Source organism: Spea bombifrons, chromosome 3 (genome assembly GCF_027358695.1).
Source record: "Spea bombifrons isolate aSpeBom1 chromosome 3, aSpeBom1.2.pri, whole genome shotgun sequence".
NCBI classification, from domain to species: Eukaryota; Metazoa; Chordata; class Amphibia; order Anura; family Pelobatidae; genus Spea; species Spea bombifrons.
The window spans coordinates 110,200,200-110,223,661 of record NC_071089.1 but is presented as its reverse complement, the minus strand read 5'-3'; the positions used below and the strand labels follow the sequence as shown (position 1 = coordinate 110,223,661).

Sequence of the window (23,462 nt, the reverse complement as noted above, 5' to 3'; positions counted from 1 at the left end):
CATTACCTTGGAGGTCCTTTCCTCGGGTAGAATGTTGCCCCAATAAAGACTATTACCTACGTCTGTCTTCTGTAGGACCAATGTGGCTTCTTCCATTTTTCCTATTTAGTATTTAATATTCTATTATTTATACTTGGAAACTAGTCATGGTAGTAATTCATAGTAAGACGCGGCATTGCTGATTTCTGTTCTTTTTTTATATCCAGCCAAGCAACAGCCTTGAATAATTAAACTGTGACAGAACGTTGATGTTATAAATTAGGATGTGCCGCAGACATTGTAACAATAAATCATATTTCATGTGAATTATTATAGTTCCTGAGATTAGAAGAATTTTGTGAACGGCTTTAATCCTTGACTAATTATTCGACACTTTTTGCTCTGCAGCTCAAAAACTATGTTGATTAAGATTGCAGATAATGGGTTAACTCTCTGAACGCCAGCGCATCGGCTTTCTCCTTCTGTCCACCGTCGCACTTCATTGCTTGTTATTAATCATTTGTTTTTATGTGATTATTTTTCAAGTGCCAGCAAAAACTTGTCCCTGACCAGGATCAGCTGATGATTATGGCTCTGGATTGTATTTATGCCTGTGAACGAGATAACCAGCTGTCATTGTGTTACGACATCTTGGAGTGTCTTCCGCAGAGAGGTTATGGGTAAGAGATATAGATACATTTTTCTTTGTTTTTTCATGGTTCCTTAACTTTTTTTTTTTTTTTTTTTTTTATGTGCGGATTTCGGTTTCATGGTTTTATCTATTTGCGAACATTACTTATATAAGCAAAAGAGAAGACATAGCCTATCTATTGTCTTTTCATTTATGGCTGATTTTAAGTTAATTTAAAATAAATAAACATATTTCCACATTCTTGCAAAGCATGCTTGGACTCGCCATTTGGCACACCAAGCAAATGTCTGGTGGGCCACTGACCAATATGGCTCCATACACACCCGATTATCTACTCTGTGCCCAGCGATACACTGTGTGAACATAAAAACGTGTGGCCTCTCATGCAGCCATTAGTAGTAGAAGCAGTAGTAGTAGTAGAAGAAGAATCAGTAGTAGAAGAAGAATCAGTAGTAGTAGCAGTAGTAGTAGGAGGAGCAGCAACAGTAGTAGTAGAAGGAGCAGCAGCAGCAGTAGTAGTAGAAGAAGCAGCAGCAGTAGTAGTAGAAGAAGCAGCAGCAGTAGTAGTAGAAGAAGCAGCAGCAGTAGTAGTAGAAGAAGCAGCAGCAGTAGTAGTAGAAGAAGAAGAAGCAGTAGAAGAAGAAGAAGAAGCAGCAGTAGAAGAAGAAGAAGCAGCAGCAGAAGAAGAAGAAGCAGCAGTAGAAGAAGAAGAAGCAGCAGTAGAAGAAGAAGAAGCAGCAGTAGAAGAAGAAGAAGCAGCAGTAGAAGAAGAAGAAGCAGCAGAAGAAGAAGCAGAAGAAGAAGAAGAAGCCGTAGAAGAAGAAGCAGTAGAAGCAGCAGTAGAAGAAGAAGCAGCAGTAGTAGAAGAAGAAGCAGTAGAAGAAAAAGCAGTAGTAGTAGAAGTAGTAGCAGTAGTAGAAGGATCAGCAGTAGTAGTAGTAGAAGGAGCAGCAGTAGTAGTAGTAGAAGGAGCAGCAGCAGTAGTAGAAGGAGCAGCAGCAGTAGTAGAAGGAGCAGCAGCAGTAGTACCGTGTTTCCCCGAAAGTAAGACAGTGTCTTACTTTCTTTTTATCCCTAAAAGCCCCACTATGTCTTACTTTCGGGGTATGTCTTATATTGGGAAAAAATTGAGAGTGATGGGAGTTATGATGTACTTTTAGAGCATAATTAGATCATGAAAAAGACATTGGAAATGGTACAGCATAACACCCATCACTCTCACACACTTACCAATCAACACACCTACCAATCCACACGTATACCAATCCACACACATATACACAAATCCACACACGTATACACAAATCCACACACATATACACTAATCCACACACATATACCAATCCACACACATATACACCAATCCACACACATATACACCAATCCACACACATATACACCAATCCACACACACATACACCAATCCACACACATATACACCAATCCACTCTCACTTAATGCTTTCCTACCTTTCCTTTCTTCTTTCAGCTTCTTTTCCTCCTCTTCGCTCCTCTTCTTCAGTTCTGTCTTCTTCCTGGTTCAGAGGGCACGGACAGCGGTGGGCGCGGCTTCAGTGTTGTGCGCCGGGATCTGACAAGAAACCCCGGCGCACAACAGCTGTTGCCGCGCAGATCACAAGGGAGCGGTATCGGAGGTCATTAACAGACCTCCGGCTCCCTTGAGTGATTTTAAGCCGGGTTGAACCCGGCTTAAAATCACTCAAGGGAGCCGGAGGTCTGTTAAAGACCTCCGATACCGCTCCCTTGCGAGCCTGCTCCTCCAGCGGCGGACATTACTGTCCGTCTCTGGAGGGGTGCCGGGTGCCGCAGGTTGGCACCCCCTGGAGTGTGGCGCCCTGTGCGGTCGCACACCCCAAAGGTCGGCCCTGCTCTAAGGGGCCGGCCTTAGGGGTCTGCGGCCGCACAGGGTTTAAATAAAAACATCGGGGGTTTTTTTCAACTTTATTTAACATCCTCCATGTTAAATAAAGTTAAAAAAACTTTATTTAACATGGAGGATGTTAAATAAAGTTAAAAAAAAACCCCGATGTTTTAATTTAAATCCTGTGCGGCCGCAGACACGTAAGGCCGGCCTTGGTGGGGACTTCCCGGCCCCTTAGAGTGGCGGACCCGGCAAATCCCCCGTGTTTCCCCGAAAGTAAGACATATGTCTTACTTTCGGGGTACGGCTTATATTAGCCGACCCCTCTGAAACCCCCGATACGTCTTACTATCGGGGGTGTCTTACTATCGGGGAAACACGGTAGTAGACGTAGAAGTTGCAGCAGAAGTAGCAGCAGCAGCAGTAGAAGAAGTAGCAGTAGTAGAAGAAGTAGCAGTAGCAGTAGTAGAAGAAGTAGCAGTCGTAGAAGAAGTAGTAGTAGTATAAGCAGTAATAGAAGGAGCAGCAGTAATAATTGAGCACCGCGATGTGAATTGGGTAAACAGTACCTTACAAGTAGTGCACGTAGTAATCCCATAGTTCTGCTCAACCAAGCTGACGATCTAGAAGGATGGAGGGTATATTACTCAAGAGATGAAAGGGCCAAATGTCTGAGGTGGACCAGCCACACTATTGTATGTCAATGTATCGTTTAAATACATAATATTACTGGACAGAAGTACCAACTGCCTGACGAGTAAGAGTGTGTGGTGGGGAACTCTTGGCAGTAGTAGGTGGGACGAGGACCAGCATGTGTACACTTTGTGTACATTTTTTCTCATTATGCCACAATAAAGATGTAATTCTTTTCATAGGAAATCTAGAAAAAAAAATACAAACTGGCGCTCCTTCCAAGTTTTCATTAGGAAGATACTGTGAAAACAAGTGTATTAAAAAAAAAAAAAGTGACATTATCTTGAAGAACTAACCAAACTCTGTGTCTGTCGAAGTTGTTATTGTTTGTGTCACTCAGAAAAGCCATATTAATAACACCCGGAAATTATTTCCAGAAATCAGATTTTTGCAATACCTCATATCTCCTTCTTCATTCCCAGCTCTGAGACAGACATAAGTAAATCTCTTCATGACAAAGTCGATCAGCTGGAACAAATCCTCAGGTAAAACACTTTATTTATTTATTTATTCCACATTTAAGGGCTGTCATGCTGAACAAATTAAAACAACCAGGAATGCTGTATTGCTGCTATTTTTTATAAGACAATTTATTTCATTTTTCTCTATTTCAGTTCTCTTTTGTTAAAAAATAAATAAAATAGACTGTAAAATATCGCTTCGTTCTTAATTATTTTAAAACCTTCAACACTTCAAACACCTTCCAAACATTTCCTTTATTGTTTTAGTTACTAAGTAATATTTCAATATTTTTTTTTTAATTGATTTAGCAAAACAAATAAAAAAAAAATAAAAAAATATTGTAAACGGTAATTATCCTTTCACGTTTTATATGTCGTATACTTATATCAGGTAGGCCTTTTATTTTTGTTATATTCTCAGATTAATCATAAAACTAAAGTTTTTTTATGTGCCCTGTCAATGAAACAAACTTTAAATCAGACTTTTCTGTACTTTGCTAAGATACGTCCTCCATACCATTAAAGAAAAGCGTGAAAAGTTTTTTTGAATTATTTTTTTTTTTTTTTTTTTTTTTTTACGACTACAAACTTAAATGCAAACTATAAATTAGAAGAAAACGGGCATCACAGCTATGTTTATTGTCGCTGCCGGCTTATTATTTGCAAAAGAAGTATTCCAGTCTTGCCGCTTTTGATTTAGTGATAAACTCTGCCAGGCATAGCTGTATGAAATGATAAATATCCCTGTTTCATAAACTCCATGGCAAGGCCCGGGGACGGCTCTACCTGATGTAAATAGATGTATGATAGGAGTTTGAACAGCAACGTCAAGGAACGCACATTATTCATGTTTTGTATTAAAAGATAGCAGCCCGGCTTTGTATTAGAATGCACGTCGTCGTGCTCCTGCTAGATAAAAGCCACACGTTTTAAGTTTCTGCAGGCTGTGGTCCAGCATATTAAACTCCTGATCCGATGGAGTCCCGATCACCACGTTGTAGTCATACTGGGATGTGTGAAACAAAGGCTTTCTACTCGTCTGCAGGCTGTCTTGATTCCGTTGAGCGTTGATAATTGGTTAAAAGGGAGAGTCCTACGGAAATAGTCTTCTCCTTAAGTATAACGTACAGTGCTGTGTATAGAAATGCAGCTTAGCGTCGACAAAGCCATTTTTTCCTTGATCTCGCTGAGCAAAGCGTCCTTGAGGATCTCATTGTTGTCAGTCATGTAATACCATGGATGATTTTCCCTACTCAAACCACACTGAGCTAATTCTTCATGGCAATGCTAATAAAGTCCCACTTGTACAATGAAATCATTTCTTCCACAGACTTGTATTAGTCACTGAGTGATTGAGACTGAGCCATTCCATTGTTTACCACAAGTGTAAGAACACATACGAGTGGTTAATAGGCGGTATGCCTTGAACGCATTATATGATGCAGAAACTGTTTCATAAAACTGCACGATATTTCAAAACATGTTTTTATCTGATGAGTAAGATTTTTTTGATGGGAGCTCCTAAATCAAACAGAGTTTCCACTCTTCTGTCCCGTTCTCTGGAGTTGTTCTCTGTGTGTTTTCATGGTGGTCCATCTTGGCTCGGTCAGAACATGCAGGCAAACTCCCCGTATATCCACATACCTAGAAACCTTCTGGGTCAGCCCAAGATGGGAGCCGGTTAGCCGTGGCAGGGATCTTCTTTATCTGCGTCTGCAGCGAGGCAGTCTTGCTAATATTTAGCTGAAATTCTCTCTCTCTTATATCGGCTTATATCATCCGAAGTACACAATGGGTTCTTCGTGGATTGGGAAATTAGCTTTGGCTTCTTCAAATTCATTTTGAAGGTGTAGGGTCACCTAACACTGGGTGTTTATATCATCACATTGACCAAGTACCAATACCTTGGTTTGTTCCTGGAATCAATGTGATATGAAAACACCAATATGAAAAGAAAAAAAACCCCAATGAAACGTGTGTTTTCCATACTTTGCATTGCTTACTGTAACATATAACTTGCCATGAATTCATAGTTTGTCATTCCCTACCGTTGGCAGTGTGTCCGAAATACTGGAGAAACATGGACTTCAGAAGCCAATATCATTTGTAAAGGATACCCAGTCCAGTCCCGAAGACGCACGCAAGCTTATAGTCCGGCTTACAAGACACACGGGACGAAAGTAAGAATCACTCCCTTCATTTCTTTTCACTCATCCTGCTTTTATATTTCAGTGCAGATCCTTGGCAAACAACCTCACAGTTAGGATACATACGACGACTTAGTGAAGAAAGTGATTAATAAAGATATTAGTGTTTGCCACAAATCACTGTTTTCTTGTAAATAGACAGACACTAAATATGTATGTGTTTAAATGTGTGTATATATATATATATATATATATATATATATATATAATAATATATGTGTGTGTGTGTATAATATATATATATATATATATATATATATATATGTGTGTGTGTGTATACATTAAAAATATGTATCATGTAGTGTATATAAAGTATTTAATTTAGCTGAAAGAAGCCTGATAGCAGTGTTGAGAGTGTGGGTGACTGACACTTGTAATTAAAAAGCAATGTTCCGTTTTTGAGCAAGAAACAATGTTATTTTCTGTGTATATTCTGCTGAAGTAGCACATCCAAGCACCTTCAGTGAAAGCGTTTGGAAAGCGGTGCTGGGTGTAATGGGTCTCTGAGCTCTTAAAGTTTTTTTCTTTCCATTGCCAAAATCTAATTAAGGAATAAAATGCAGTAAAATAATTATTAGGGGCTCCAATGAATATCTCCCATGGCCCTTAATCAAAAATAGTGTTGGCTCGCTGAATCATTTTAGTGATTGCATGAGATATATAAGAATAATTATGTGGCTGGATTGTTATGATTTTGTTGAAATCCAGGCAAATGGCAGGCATTCAAAAAATCTATTTATTTCTAAAAGTTACAAGCCATGTTTTGTTTGAAAGAAAATCAACATTCCTCCCATTTTTTTTATATGGTTAGATGCTTCATCAACTTTTTCTGAAAACCTGTATTTAGATTATTTAGTTTTTAAAGTGTGTATAGAATTCTACCTTATGGCAAAATGAAACATTTCTGAAATACACACAGTTTCTACCGACTTCCATTTTCCATCTCATCCACGTCCGGCATGGCCAGTAACTAATATGCGTCCGTTGAGCTTTTACCTTTTCTTCATGTCATGTTTTATTGGGATTGTTGTAGATTTCTTGGGTCTCGGTGATTATACCCAAGGTCAAGGAATAACACATCCTGCGTACATCAAGCTGAGAGGTATTGCTGTATGCTGAAGAGTCCTGATGAAGTGCGGTGATCCTAATCAGATTGAGGGTCACATAAATGATGTGTGCCGAACTTCAAGGAATGACAGGGAAATCTCTCCTGACTTACCAGCTGTATTTATAAAAGAATATCAAATATTTGGGGCTTTGTAAGCCTTGGCGGCGTTTGGAGCTATGATGTGGAACAATATTCCATTACACCTAGAGGAATTTTATAAGAACAGGGAAAAAGTTTTCAGAACTATTGGTTTTCAATGATTATTTCCAGAAATATGCAGGAACAGTTGTCTGGTGGATTCAGGGAGAGAGGGGACCTTTACATTATCTAATTAGACATCACACATTCTTCCCTGTTTTCGTATTCCATCTTTCTGTCGGTCCTCATACATTGGCTAAAGTTATGTGAGAGATGAAATAATGCAGATGCTGGAAGCCTACCGCCACGTATATCTCTCATACATTGCTACATTGTACCTATAGAAAGGAACCAACTAATGTGAGAAACCTAAATGGTCCCGATACTTCATCAAGCAGCCCAAAGAATGAGTGGGGAAGAGGAGAATTGAATGGATTCTTTACCGTATTTAGCAAAACTAAGTTCCATTATTGGGATTTTTGGGGCGTATGTTGGCTTCTGAGATTTTGAATTTAGAAGGAAGGAATTCTTATCACATGGAAGTTAAGAGTTTTGGTAAAATGCTCCAGAATAAGTCAGAATAATAATCTGATGTTAGGTATCCTTCTCCTTAAGAGGGACAGTGGCCTTTAGGATGGCTTCAGATGGCTGCTCACAGTAGTAAATCCATGAATTCTAAATATTACATAGATATATATATATATTATAACCTGAATAAATTTCACTGCGCTTTACAGATGTTGTTAAAATATATTTGTGGTCTGGGAATAACCGCCATGTCATCTCCTAGTTTGGTAAGCAATTGCTTGCCGGAGTGAAGTTGCAAGAGCCACGTTACATGCTGGAATCCCTAGGACCGGCCATAAAACCCAGTACATAAATGGAAGCACGTTGAGATTTATGTATAAAAAGCTATTTCAGTACAGTGGTAAAATCAGCATAGCCATTTTGTATGTTAAATAGTCACACTATGTGTCGCCTTGCATTTTGTATAGTTATAAGTGCCTATACAATTTGACACTGTGTAACTAGTTCAAGCTCTTCTTCCTGATCATGTGATTGATTCAGAATCATGAAATTGCCAATTACATTTGCGTTTGTGTTCTGTCTCTCATTAGACAGCCTCCGGTTAGTGAAAGCCACTGGAAAGCTCTGCTCAATGATATCTTGGAAATGCAGCAGAACGTCTATAAGGTGCTGAGTGCCGACACTTGTTACGAGGTAAGATGATGACCTCACAGTCTGCTACACAAAGAATGTATGTTATGCCGGGATAAAGAGGGGTTCCTTTATCATTGAAGTGAATTTCATTATAATATTTTTTATTCTTTAATGAAAGTTTTTTTTGTTGTTGCCCTAATGAAGTATTTTCAAAATAAGATTTGTAATAACTTTCACCTGGTAAACGATAGTATGAAAGAGAGCCAAAGTCTGGGGTGTAATGTGAGGAATAATGAATGGGTAACGAAGAGCTTTCAAGCAAAAGTGGTTGACTTTAATGCATTTAGGGTATTCGAATGTAACATTCATAGCAGATAAAAATTCACCATCAATAATATGTAAGCAATACGTGAATAAATACTATATATATATAAATACACACACACATTTTGTGTTGGTTAAGTCATATATTTGAATGTTAGTGACAAAGGTACTTTTGTAGACGGCCGCCATCTTTAAACGGCTCGGTAACAAACAAAACCTAGCGCTGCAGCTCTGAGGTGCCACGAAAATAAATGCAAGACTTGTTTGGGCCTCATATAGGCATGTAAATATAAAAATATAGGCATTTGTTTTAAAATATTATTTGCGATGTCCCCCATTGTATTCTATGGTATTTTATTCTTTTTTTTTTTTTTTTTTACTACCATTTTTTAATTATTATTGTTTAAGACACCTTTTTAGCTCTCTATACATATCTATCACTATAGAAAAGCTGAAAATATGGCTTAAATATTAATAAAAAATAACAGTGGTAAAAATTGGAATATAATAACATAGATTAAGATAGGGGACATTGCAAATAATCTATATTCTAGGTTTTTCACGTCTTAAGTATATGATTTCACTATTTTCCGTCACGCAGCGATTAGCTAAAGACCTAAACTCGTAGGCTTTCATTTCCCCTCCGCTGTCACACGGCAGACGTGTTTAAAGTCATTATGTAAAGCAGATTGCAGAAGTCGTGAAAATGAATAACTCCGAGATAACGCCGTCTCAGACAAATGAACCTGGTGTGATCTGCGAGCAGCCGAGTCGGGGCAATAGAACTGTTAACGTTAATTGGTGAGCGGTCAACGCTAATGAGGTGAACGGCTTGACAAGTTCAGTCTGAAGTGTTAAAGGCTTCATTTTGTCCTCTCTGCTGTACAGACACCTGTGGCAGCCACGGAGATTTGTGTCCGCGCCATATTGTGCTGATTTGTAAGATCTCATTGTTAAACCTGAACTTTTTCTAGGTGAGAGTTATTGGCAGTCGTGTCTCGCGGTTTGTGTCGTCGGCTTTGACACAATGGCTTGGAGCAGCGGAAAGAAAAGTTGTCAGGCTGGGGGGAATAAAAAAGGATAAAGGATTGAAATAACGGGCAGACAAGAGTTCATTAACTGAGATCGCTAACTTTACAAGCCAAACAATTAAGTGAAAGGAACACCGAGTAAACCTTGATGTGGGAGCAAAATGAATAAAGTTTATAGCAAATAATTAAAACCACCAATTATTGTAATGGATTTGGAGATATTTGCTGAGATAATGACAGCGGGGATCTGTGGCTAAACGTCTCAGGCTCAGCATCATCAAATCAGTTTGCTAGTAAAGTCCTCTCCTTTCTACTAACCCTCCCTGGACACCTTCTTTAGTGGCGGGTGCTCTTAAATGAAGCCCCCCCCAAGTTTGCCAAATAGGACCCTGGAAACATTTCCAGCCGGTACAAAAATGTCTGAAACGTCTCTAAACTCAGTTGATCTCTGAATCTGGGATCCTTTTCTACGTAATGCATTTTCTTTTTTGGCACTGTAAACAAACACGCTTGTTTATTCTCATTAACATCCAACGTTTCTCTCCCTACCGCGTTTAATTTTGCACGTTGTCTTTCTATACGAGATCGGAAAGTCAGAATGTCAAGCGAGCTGGCAGCCTGCCCTTTCAGAATGATGCATACAAACAACAGATGTGATAGAGGAACACTGTCAGATATATTTTTGTGTTTTTTTTTTTTTTTTTTTCTTTAAAACGTTGGCTGGGTTCCATTATGCTTTCGCGTCACTTGGGGGCGAGTTGGTGGCTCCGTCTAATTTAACATCCGCAGACTCAGCTCTGTGATCAGGTGCACCTTCCCCATCACTTACAACACTAGAACAATTCCTGACGTTCAAAGCCTAAGAATAACCTTTCGGTGCTATTTGTAAAACGCTGATATTAAGCTGGAATTGAATTTGTGTTGATGCATGCTGTTTATTTCCATGTTCGCTTTAATCAACTAAGCGCACAAAGCGCGAACGAGCCTACGAGTGGCATAATTTACTTAGAAAGCTTGACATCTGTTAAAAGTTGAGAATTATTTGAAGCTTTTTATTACAGTTTACAGATTTAGCCGAAGATGACTGCCAATCTCGTCTTCTCTCGGGAGAGACTTTGAAAGCAAATTAGAAAAGCTTTGTCTGAATCTCCGAAAATAAGGCATATGGGAGTTCCAACAAAGAATTGAAATGTGTCAATTTTCCCCAGTAATGAATTGCAAGTAATTCTGTACAGATAAAATCAAAACGTAAAGACTTCTTTTGACTTTTAAAGAAGAGACCTCTAACAAATAATGGCTGGCGCCATGTATGGTGCAGTTTGCCATATATTTGGACTGACTCAAGTTGGCCATCGCATAACTGGGTGGCCTCCAGGCGCAGATCACCTTTTACGTATGGGCTCCATCAGCACCCGATTCGCGCAGTAGAGTATGGTGTAGAAACCCAACGTGTTCCCCTTGGTACACCAAACACTCAACATAAGCTAGTATTAAAACATTTTTGTCAATAAACTTGGGACCGTTAATTTTGATTTATTCAATTTCATCATTTTTCGTAATTTCATAATTTTTCATAATTTTTTTATCGGGTTACTTGTTTGTACCTTGTTTCCTAAAGGCTTTTTATAGAATGTCCAAGTTGGTGTCTTGACCCTTGCAGCAGACAGAATGGAAAGTTTTTCTCTAAGAAGTACTCTGTAGGACCTCTGGAGAATGCAATGTTCTCTAAAGAAAAAAGGACTCATTTCACTCATAATTGATATCGTTTTAAGCATTCTAAGGTGAATACCATTTCATGATTTGTATAAGCGGTTGGACTCATGTGAAGTTATCTGGAAATTGGCCTGGCCATGATCCAGAAGGTGAACTATAATTGAGCCGGCATAAATTCAGTTTTGCCGGTGAGAACTTTGTCTCATGATATTTAATTACTTATATCTGAGCCAGTATGACATTAGATATTATCCATTATCCCTGGTTTTATCTTAAAATACTTTCAAAGGAAAGCATGGGGAATCAATACAACATTTTTAATGGCTTTATCAGCGTGCTTCTAAAGTAACTATTACGTTATAATGATATCCTTTCCTTAGGAGAGGAAAATACATCCTTTAATAATCACTGCTCTTACTACATCTTACTTTAAAGCCATTTTTGGCAATTAAACATGACTTTTCTAGTAGTCAGAACACATCTCTTGTTCGCTATGCTCTAGGCCCTGGCCCATGTACAAATTTGATATTTAATGATATTGAGTTGAGTGAAACATGTTTACAAAAATACTTTTCGATAAGAGAGCTGGGAATGTCAGGCGGAAGATTGCATTGGTTTCCACAGTGATTGTTCCACTTCTAGAACTTTGCTCCAGAATCCACCTTTAAGACCTGAACAGGAGTGAAGGGAAAGGTTGGCCACTAGAAGATGACACGCTCAATGGGTTGCATGGACCTAAGAGGTGGGCTGTATGGAGAAGTATGGTGTTTGAGCGATTGTGGGAGAATTCTACGCTCATAAAACAGACACACAGGGAAATGTAATGGTGAGAGGATGTCACTTTTATTATTTATGTAGAGGTAGATGGACTATGTTCTCATACAAGTACATGCAGCGTTAGACGAGTCGAGACTCTGGAAGTATGTACTGTGCACAACCGCTATGAAAGTCAAAATGCGCCTTGTACATATCAAAGAAAAAATGTAGCCCATGACAAGTAGTGGTGCAGTGTTTTTTTTTTTGGATGTTTTCGTTTGGTTCCTTCATATTTTAGCCAGGACTGCCAATTTTACATTTATCCCTAAATGCAGGGGAATAATAACACAAATACTTTTCTGATAAGCGGTGTGCAAAGTGAACACTCAGTATAAGACATCATAAAAAGCTATGTACACTCTCCAGATATCTGTGATGGGGTGATATGAGAGGATGAGACCAAGGAACGCCGTAGGCCAAAGAAGAAGGATGGACAATGTTAAGCTCCAGCAATTGTTAATGTGTTCCACTGCTCATTAGAGATCTTTGAAGCAACTCTTTGTTTCCTATGCCTAGTTTGCTTTAAAGTACGTTCTTTTTCTCAATGGATGTTTGAATGTCCACGACCATTGAGTGGCCTTCTTTGGAGGGCTTCAGTGCTCCCGATAACGGCCTGTTATTCCAATAGAAATATCTGCATATGATTCTCGCTCTGCTTGATTCAACTCATAGCCTGTAATTCACGAGTTAAACGTATTGGATTTAGATGTCTCTGAATGGGAAAAAAAATATGTGGCACCACGATCCAAATCTATTTTTTTATGCAATGTTAGTGCTACCTCATTGCCCAGCAGTAGAAACCATTATTTTTTTTAAATGCGTTTTTGATTAGATTTTTCATTTTTATTAGAACACTTTCCTATGTGTTGGGGGGTGAGGGGGAAGCGTGGGTTGTATTTCAGCGAATTGCTAGCTTTGCTCTGAAAAACCATGGGTATCTTTTATTTTAGGTTTTATTTATTTATTTCTAAGCTTAAAGTTACCATAAATATATGTATTATGTAGAATGGAAAAATCCAATCATTTTAACCCTTTAAGCGTCACGGTGGTGAGCTGTGCCTAATGAATACATACATCCCAAGATTTCTGAGGGCCGAAAGAGAGACACTTGGTCTTTGAGCGTGTGGATTTTGGCTCGGGGCCTCACTGAGATGCCTCATGTGACCTATTGATTACTATTTATGTATTGACTTAAACACTAAGGGAGCGTATTTTGTAGACATTTTTTAATTTATAGACCAATTTCCTGATGTTCCTATGCATGTTATTGAGTTGCTGAGGGATTTGGGTACCAAAGAAGGGACCCTTGGAAGGATAGTGGTCTATCAGGATCACTGTAGTGCCACTGCTCAATGACCACCGATCTACCCGACTGGCCCATTAACACTATGGAGTACTATGCTGAATCCACGCGGCCCTCCATAGTTTCCTTCCGCCTGGCGCCGCACATCCTTAAAGTGATGGACTGGGATATGACGTCATATCCCGATACCCAGCTAGAAAGGCGGCAGGGAGGAAGCGGCTGATGATGCTGTCCTCAGGACATCACCGAAGATAAATACGGCTCTTGCTCATAACTATGGTACTCCAGGGACATTAAAATGATCACTCTTGACAAGTCCTTTGTGGATTTTCCCTATTTGCTGCATAATATACTTTTATTAACTCTTCGTTTATATATCTTGGTTTACCTTTTACATCTTGGCCAGCCACCTAAGGCTAAAAAGCTTGTGAGTTACATAATTCAAAAGCTGTTGGCTTCTGTTTGGTTTGTCATATAATAAATAGACATTATTCAGCAGAACATAAAAAAATGACCTGCATATTTTGTTAACAGTAGCTTTTTTAAAATATTTTAACCCATTGTGAGTCTTAAGATTTCACCAGTTTCCTATTTCCTTCACCTATTACAAAACAAGTTCAAAATCTGATTTAATTAATTAATTAATACCGCTTGATTATACCGGTATGTCAGCCAACTCCTTACTACTACTTGGACTGTAAGCTCTGCGGGGCAGAAACGTCCCTTCCTAGTGTAGTCATCCCTGTTGTGCGCTGATTGTAATGTTTGTATGTCTGCTTTCTTATGTCGCTACACTTATTGTGCCTCGTCTTTATTATACCATAACTATTACACTGCGAAGCATTGCGTACCCTAAAGTATGACATAAAAGTATTACATAAAATAGGAGGCACTATTCTTCTTAAAAATGTTTCCCTTTTTTTCTCTCTTGGAGTATTAAAGGTGGGATTTGTAAAAAATCACAATAGAAGAGCTTGTATATTAATGAATACTTATATAGAATAGCAAGACGGCTCTGTTGCATATAAATCAGTTGGATTGTGCCGGATGCCCGACGGGTCTTTTTTTTTTTTTTTAATGGTTACTCAGGCCCTGTTTGCATTAAACTGTTTGTGTTAAACCCGCCGTTTACGCTTCCCTTTACTTTTCAGATATTTGCGGAGAGTTTGCTTTGCTCGAGCCGCCTGGAGAACATCCGCTTGGCCGGACACATGATGCACTGCGGTTCTGCGTCTATAGATCTCCCGGTAAGCGTTTCCTCCAAAGGCAAAGCCCAGTACAGAGTGAGCTACGAGAAGAGCCTGGAACTGGTACTGGCAGCAAGCAGAGAGTACTTCAACTCATCCGCCACGCTCATTGACAACTGTATGGAACTGGCCAGGTAACCTCATTATTTACATGTAACTTGTTTACTAATATGCGGCATAAATTGTGGGGATTCCATCAAATTACCCCGTTTGCTGAGTTCTGTCTAATTTTTCATGGCTACATTACTTACCAAGGAGCTGAATCAGTGGGACTGCACTGCATTTTAACCCACAGACTCTCAACCAATTCAGAGCCTTCTCATGACACCATTAATGAGGCTCCTGTGTGGCAAGAGGGGGGTTAAACCTAAGGTTTGATTAGAACCTGCAAATATGCACAACACAAAGAATACCAGGGGAGCGTACCCCATTTTTTATACCCCTCTTAGGTTTAGTTAAAGCCATATATACAATTTCCAAAATTACTTATATTAGAAATCAAAGCTACTTTAATACTTTAAGCATTTTATCCTAAAAAAAACTTCCTTTGTGTGACGGAACCCAAAGTTCTACATCTCGGATGCAAATTTTGTCTGCTTTTTTTTTTTTTTTTTTTTATTATTATTTTTTTCAACTTGATTACCTTGACCTTATATTTGTTCCTACATAATTTTTGTCTCTAAAATCCGCACCGAAGATTGTGAAAATAAAAAGCTGTAAGAGAAACAGTTTAGTATATATATATAGATATATATATATATATATATTCCTCCAGTATGTGTTGTGAATCTTATTAGAATACTCCATTCTATAAAGTTTATTTGGGGGGAAAAAAAGCAGAATTTCACAACATTTTCTTTGAATTTAATCTTTGAGTTTGTTGAAAGAGCTCCCAGACAAAACCTCTAATTGAATAACCCAGGTGGATGCATCTGATGTGTTCGGAGGAAAGTTCTCCCTCTTTTAGTGCAAAGTTGCATTCAGCGCGTATAATGGAATATTTAGCGGCGCTTCCGCTGAGTATAGCAATAATGCAAGTTCACAGAGCGGAATTTAAACAAGAAAAGTTTTATCGTATTGACTATGTTTTAATAAGCCAGGCTTAGTTATTTCTGTACTTTGAAAGTGATTTAATTATGTTTTGTATAGGGTCAGAATATCACAGTTTGCTTTTATGGATTTGCCAAATAATATCCCATTTTGTAAAAATAACTTCCTTTTAACTTAAAAAAGAAAATACAGTCAAAGCAGTTTCCAAAAGTTTAATCTGATATACAAGTACCTAAAATAATTACCCCTTACTGTATTTTTATTCATTTTATTATCTGTTATATGGATGGCTGAAGGAGCATTGCTTTTTAACATTGATGGTAATCTTTATTAGGGGTTCTGTTATTTATCATCGCCCTTAAAACCAATGGTATGGTCCATTCAGTGGTGCGTTTTATTAGTCGCCGTCAAATTCGAACATATAAAGTGTCCTGGACATATGTATCTAAAATCAATTATCTCAACGAACTAACTATGGCAGGACGCCATATTGAGAACACAAAGGAACTCCAGTCTGCCCCTTGTGGCAGTATGTTTCATTGCAACAAACATCTTCTAATAGCTTAGTTTGTTCCATTGAGAGGGATCCCTCGGATATCTAGTTTATTACCCTACTATGGAGATATTTAAAAATGAATGCCACGTTATGACTAATATGGTCTATGGGGCTAGGGATAGTTTAAGCATTAGAATATAGTGTGACACTTTATAAAAAAAAAAGCTTTTGAGGTTATTATGTAGACGGCAAGCTTCCTGAGAAAGACACTAACGGAAAGGTATGAATTTGGGTAGGGAAGGTGTTCCCCAGACCAGCCAACATGATAGGGTCTAATGTGTTGGAACTACCCTTATTGTGTGTTCCTACTCCGTAAAGCTTGCAGTCTAGTGCAGTGAAGTCATAGTGAATGGTTCCGTAATGTTCCTTAGGGTGTCTGCTGATTGGCGTGAGCTTGAAGTTCTTTTATGGTTTTCTTAATGCTCTACATAACATAACAGGAGTATTTGCCATGTTTAGGGAGCATCATTTGTCAATTTTGACTTCTTCAACAAGGTGATGGCTGCTTCTGACCATAGCGAAGGAAGACAGGATTGCCTTTCGCACATTAAGCCCCTTTTACAGTCTGTTTTGTAAAGCGAGACACTATGGGGAGATTGCTATACGTTACATTATCAGTAACAGATGGCAGCGTTAGAAGCAGCGGCAAAAAGAACCTTGTGTCACCGTGAATATGGTATTGGGGTGGGCTCCAGCTGTAGTGGGAGTCATTGGTTTTAAAGATTTTAGAAGGCAGGTGTATTCTCTTCGATGGGACAGAACATGATGTGCGCAACCATATGTCGCATTGCTTTGGGTGCAACACGAGCCGCATCAAAATGAGCAACGCAGCCATCGTCACTGTCTTATAAGCATCAAGATACTTGATTAATAGCAGATGGCATCAGGCAGGGCAGGCGTGATTTAATTAGGGAAAAAATATATATTTTTCTCTTTGGGTTACATTAATATAGTTTCTCATTAAGAAACAAATATTATTATTATTATTATATTTTTTTTTGTTCCAATAAACATCCTTTATCTGAAAACCCAGAGGCTGCTGTTATTATCAGTGGTGAAACTCCACACTGAGCTGATTTTTTTATGGCATAGACTTGTTAGTCGGAGTGTCTGGCGGGGTTATCGAGACTGAGTCCTTCTATTGTTTGCCACTGTATAAGAAGTCACGGTGTTTGTCTAGTAGATTATGCGAAAATAACAGAATATATACACATTTCTAATATGCAGCTGCCTGAAAACATTATATTATCCAAAAAAAAAACACAAAAAAAATCAGCACAATATTTTTGAGCTAATTTTTGCCAGATAGTAGTAATAAAAATGGCAGGAGTTCCCTTTAAGCGCAATACACATTTTCAGTAAGTGTTTGATTAAAGGGGACGTCGCCTGGTCTTTTGTGTTATTTATTATTATTATTATTATTATTATTATTATTATTAACATTTTAACCCTTAAGAGTTAAACATAAGCTGGACTCACGAAAAATAGTCTGAAACACGATCAGTTCAATAGTGGTCCAGCTTGATGCCAACACTGCACGTTTTTTGTTATTTATTTTTTTTTTTTTTACCAAAAATGCACGTTTTATGAATTGCCCATCTAAAAATTGGGGGAGCCAGGACTTTTAGACCAGTTGTGTTAAGCTGTACACGTGGAAATAGAACCGGACAGCAGCTCACGCCAGAAGAGGACTGTTTTGGGTAACGCATATAGATGTTATATGAAAAAGTGACGGGTATGCCATAATGTAATATCTGTAATGGTAGCAGCAGCTGGGCGACGGATGTGGCAGGAAATCATCGCGTTCTTTCATTCAAGGCACGGCACGAATAATAGAAAATCCTCCCTTAATAATACATTGGCGACATCTTCCTGAAAACATATATCTGTTTCAATGCATCCTTTGTGTTCCGTTCTCAAGGATCGCGTTATTATTCTCTACAAGATAGGTATTTATAGGCTAGCGGTCAGCCTGAGCCTTCTGAGACCTGCCTTTCTGTTTGACATAATTGCTCTTGACACGGTGTTGATAGCAATTGATTTTTTTTTTTTTTTTATTTTTTTTTTTTTTGGATCGTCCTCCATTGTTAATGAAAAAGGAAGCCCTCGTTTCTTTATGGAGCGTTACGTACGGCTCGGTGCGCAGGCTAAATATGAAATGCGTTTATGTAGACGCGACGGACGGTCACGGTCGCCAGTGAGTGACCTTGTGCGTTGATCACTATCGATATTTGTGACCTTGGGGTGGTCGGTTTTCTCGCTCAGACACTAAAGCGTTCGATTGAAATAGCAGGGATTGTTCTGTTATTAACCCTTTAGTGACATGCGGCAGATTTCACAGCAGTGAGTGACACCCCCCCCCAATGCAGACCTTTCAGCCTCACTCCTGCTATCATATATATATGAAAGAGTCTTTGATCGACTTTATTCAATCATCTCAATCAGAAAGGGCCCTCAAGGCAATGGTACAACTCCCTATATTGGGGCGAAGCCTGGGATTAATTGCAATCGGTGTATATGCTTGGTTTCATGAAATAATGCCTGTTTATTATTTCGTTAGACATGTATCCACATACCGAACACAGTAAACATATGTCCCATAAAGCTAAATAACCCTGCTAGGGACACCATTAAGAAAAATGCTGCTCAAATCCAATGTAGAAGGTCAGAAACAGTCCCAAAGGACAAAATTAATATTTCCAAAATTGCCCAAAAAACCCCGAAAGAATAGTCCTTCTGCATGCATCAGCAAATCCGCGGAACAAGTAGTGGCCACAGTCCTCCGACTCCTTCCAGAGAGGAATGCCACCATTGTCTGTAATATACTCGAGGACCGTGCCGTGTCCCCGTTCTCCCTGGCTGCGTACACAGACTCTCGGCCTTCTGAGCCCCGGGAGAGGAATGCGGAATAAACGAATTTATAGTATTTTACATCACGTTGTAGCATTTCTGTGTTCATTGTGTTTATTCACAGATAGGACATGTGTGAGATCCTGTGTCACGGCTCACCCCGTTCTCATTCATTATTAAAATCCTATTTAAACAAGGAGCACAGGGTTAGGGACATCTTCTACACCTCCATCCGGGGAACCGCACTTAATATCTCCTAATATCGCATGCGGCGTTGCCTGCGGATTACCAGGTAGCTGCTTTCATTTGTCAGTTTCCGGGTGTTTTCGCGACTTCAGGTGGCAAACAGTAAGCAAGTATTCATAATATTAAGTGTTTTCACCGTGCATAATGATTATGGGACTCGTTAATGGACCTTAATTAGCTGCTAATTGAAAGGCACCGTCATTAGTTATTAACCTGCACGCGATATGTGATTTATAGCTGCCTGAGTTTGTAATAATGTTACCGGCTACAGGTTACCCCGCTGCAAAACACAAATACTCAACACCATTTGCAGCAGATTAACAGTAAAAGTCCTGCCGGATTTCTATAGACCCCTTTGGACTTATACACTTTACAATCATATAGATTTGCTGCGTCGCTTTGACAAGAATTAATTCGTTTCTGTTCATAGATTTCCCCGGACAGTTTAGAAGCCCGAGCACATAGACACAATTGGCCTGGGTTATCTGTGCAATTTGGCGCAATACCTCCAACCTTTTTGCCAGGAAAATCTTAACGGCCAGGCTTCTCAGGAAATGTACCATTTATCAGGACTGTTGACAACTTCCCATGAAGCGTGACATGGGGAACGGAGAGGGTCTTCTGGAGGCCGCTTGCCCAGTGATGGGACTACTCTATCCAAATAACATGATGTCACGATGACGGCCATTGCTTCATGCGTTTTCCACGCCTGTTTACATTCATTCTCACCTCTCTATCACCGTGGATCCAAGGAGATACCACTCATCCATTGCCTCTGGTCTTCTGGAACCATCATTCCCCCTCCTCACATTGGAAGTCTTGCACGTTGAGCAGTGAAATGAGCGCGTCATGTAGCGCGTCATGTAGCGCGCCCTGTACATTTTAAACATTTTATACAAAAACCAATGCATGTGTGGTATTTCGGTAGATCTAGAGATGCGGCTGAATAGATTTTTGGTGGGGTTCTCTGCCGTTGCATGTAATCTGTGCAAACAATTCTAACAAACATGGAAAGGTTAGTGATCAAAAACAACGAAAATCAGTGTCGTGGCTCACTTTGCCAGGGATTGGTGAACAAATGGCTGCATGATAATTGTCCAAATACTGAAATACCCATGGGTTGTCTTCTCTCCAAAAATATACTTTTGAGGGGGGTTTTGTCCCAAATGAGACATTATCCTAACAAAATTTGAAAATGTCAGGTTTGGAAAAGGGAACGTTTCATTTTGTCCCTCGTAACTATCAGAAAACCATAAAATCCTACACATATGGGGTATTTATGAATATATTTGGTACAATTTGGGTCAACTGAACTCGCTTGGGGATTGTTTTCATAGGATTCTTTTTTAATAATTTCATTATTTTAATGTATTATTCAAACTAAATGTTGGACTATACATCTAGAATGATATCAAAAGGAAGCTGCCCTTAAAAATAAATAAATATATATTTATAATTTGCATGGGTACATAGAAAAGAAGAACCATTACAAGTTGGTGATAGTGTGTACTCCATCTGTATTGATCTGCTTAGTGGGACCTCCAAAGTCTGTAACTTTACATCACCGATAATAAATATCATCTTCGCTAAAGACTCATCTTCTCTTGGGCCAGTTGATTGTGGTCTTGAGTCCTGACTCTTGTTTTAGCCTGGAAACGAGTGTATTTCATTGTAAGTTTTACCGCCGGTTTCTTTTTAAAGGGTTGCCTCTATCTGTGTTAAATATGTCTGATGAGTTGCCGCTTTGTAACTATGCAAATGCATGTATGTAATTCCCTGAATCCTCCTTTTTCAGATGCTGCTTACAGCTCATCACCGATTGCCCCAGTGCTATCCAGGAGGAACTTGATCTGATTCGTTCTCTTAGTTACCTCGAAGAGTTTGGAGTGAAGATTTTGCCCTTGCAAGGTATAGTCACTTCTGCTTAATATGTTCACTGTTGCCTTCCCAATAAGTTACGTTTGTGGCTGATATTGTTGCACTTCATGTCCCACCATAGGTGGTCCGTAGGTTGCCTCCCACACATTTTTCAGCCGTAGAGCAAATCCTGAAGATGTAATTTTTGGCCGGATAGTCCAACCCAATTCTACCGTAGACTCCCAGACTCATCCTATAATGCAGTCTTGTGACCAGATGCCACTCTACACAATGATCATGCCCAGCCATGAGACACCCGTCTTTGCACCTAACATTTTAACACCCGTGTGTGCCATGAAGTTCATTAAAAGGATATTCCAGCCAGTGTGTGCAGTTTAATGCATGTAACAGCTGAGTGCCCCAAATTACCGGTTTCTTTCCCGTGCAAATGCCCAGCGGGATTCAGCAGAATTCCCTTATGTATGTTTCTGTCAGTCCTTCAACAAGACATGCCAAATACATGCCAGTGCTTGCCAGTGCGCACGAGTGGTATACTCACTGGCGGCCAGCTCCAGGGCTAACTAACATAAGAGTTCTAGGCTCGCAATGATCTCAAGACCGGTCTGAGGGTCTGCAGCTTCTCCTTAAGGTGAGTACTTTTTCCCCTGCCGGTTAACATATGGATATTAAGGCACTAAGTACTTTAACATTCATTCTGCATTCTTCATCTGGGAGGCTGCATGGGACTCTAGCCTTTGTCCCTTTAAAGTTTTTTTTAAAATGTTCTTCTGTTATTTCAAAACAGTGTATTGAAAAACTGACATAACAAATCCATTTTAAATGTGCTAGTAAATCATAGACGAGAACTCAGATTGTCTCGTATGTGGAGTTCTTGTTTTGCCTAGAGGTAGCCTCCCCCTTCATAACGCCGTGCGTGAAATGTGTTCCGTTTGTGACATCCAAACATCTGTAAGCTTCTCTGTGATGCTGCCGGCTGGAGAGCCTCTGGGGTCGTTTCTCTTGGTAGAACTACGCCCCCCCCTCCATTAATATGCTTCAAAGTAGGAGCCGGAAGGTGGATGCTAAAATGAGAATCTTGCGCGTCTGTGTAATGGCACAGACATTAAGAAATGATTAGTTTGGCCAAGGGGAGCTCTGGGGGCATGTTCTCAGTTGCCTTGTTTTCCATACCTCATACGGGAGCCGTTGATCTTACTGCGCTGCGCTGCTTTGGGATTCTTTCCGATGTCAGTCGTCGAGCGGCTTGGGATAATGTTGTCTGAGTTTCGTTCTTGGTTGTTGTAAATTCGTATGTTAGCGAAAGCTAATTGCAGCATCAGCTCTCTATAGCAGAAAGACCTCGGGGACCGTGGCTTCAAGTCATACTAGTTCAAAGTCGGTGATACTTTCCTCTGATGTGTTTGGTTAGCATATTACTTACAGAGCCCTCCGCTAATATTGGCACCCTTGGTAAATATGAACAAAAAAATCTGTGAACAAATGACTTAGTTTTTTTTTTCCTTTAAAAATTACACAATAATACTCGGCTCTTGCAGATATCAAACAATTGCAAACACAACACAGATTTATCCCCCAAAAATAAAAAAATACAAAATATTAAATATATGTGTAGTACAATTATTGGCACCCCTGTGAATTCTTATGAGAAAAAATATATTTGAAATATATTCCAATTGATAAATTTTTTTTTTAGTACACCAGGGTGTTCCACAGGGGTGTAAATATTAGGTTACACATAGGCTAAATTCCCTTAGTCATTCATTACAATGGATAAGACCAAGGAATATAGCTGTGGTGAGGGGCGAAATGATTCACAAAATGGGAAGTGGCTATAGAAAAATAGCTAAAGCATTGAGATTGCCCATTTCCCACATCAGGGTGATAATTAAGAAGTTCAACTGGAAATGTTGTGAATTCACCTGGAAGAGGACGCGTCTCTATATTGTCTCAATGCTCGGTGAAGAGGATGGTTTGAGTGGCCAAGGATCACAGCTGGAGAAGTATATAAGTTAGCTACATCTTGGGGTCCGAAAGTCTCCAAAACTACAATCTGATATCGCTTACATGACCGCAAGTTGTTTGGAAGTGTTTCAAGAACAAAGACTCTGCTTTGATCCAAAAACAAAGTCAATCATGTGAAGTTCCGGTAGTGTCTGGCAAACTGAAAA

At 39.3% G+C, this 23,462-nt stretch overlaps 1 protein-coding gene across 1 annotated transcript in view; it reads left to right on the top strand.

Annotated features, from left to right (window-relative positions):
* Window positions 1–23,462, top strand: part of NBAS (NBAS subunit of NRZ tethering complex) — a 253,053-nt gene that overhangs the window by 72,490 nt on the left and 157,101 nt on the right. Inside the window, exons 26-31 of the mRNA XM_053461340.1 lie at window positions 526–659; window positions 3,628–3,690; window positions 5,724–5,846; window positions 8,238–8,340; window positions 14,619–14,848; window positions 21,212–21,324. Coding sequence (XP_053317315.1) covers window positions 526–659; window positions 3,628–3,690; window positions 5,724–5,846; window positions 8,238–8,340; window positions 14,619–14,848; window positions 21,212–21,324 — 766 coding nt within the window. The remainder of the gene's footprint in view (window positions 1–525; window positions 660–3,627; window positions 3,691–5,723; window positions 5,847–8,237; window positions 8,341–14,618; window positions 14,849–21,211; window positions 21,325–23,462) is intronic.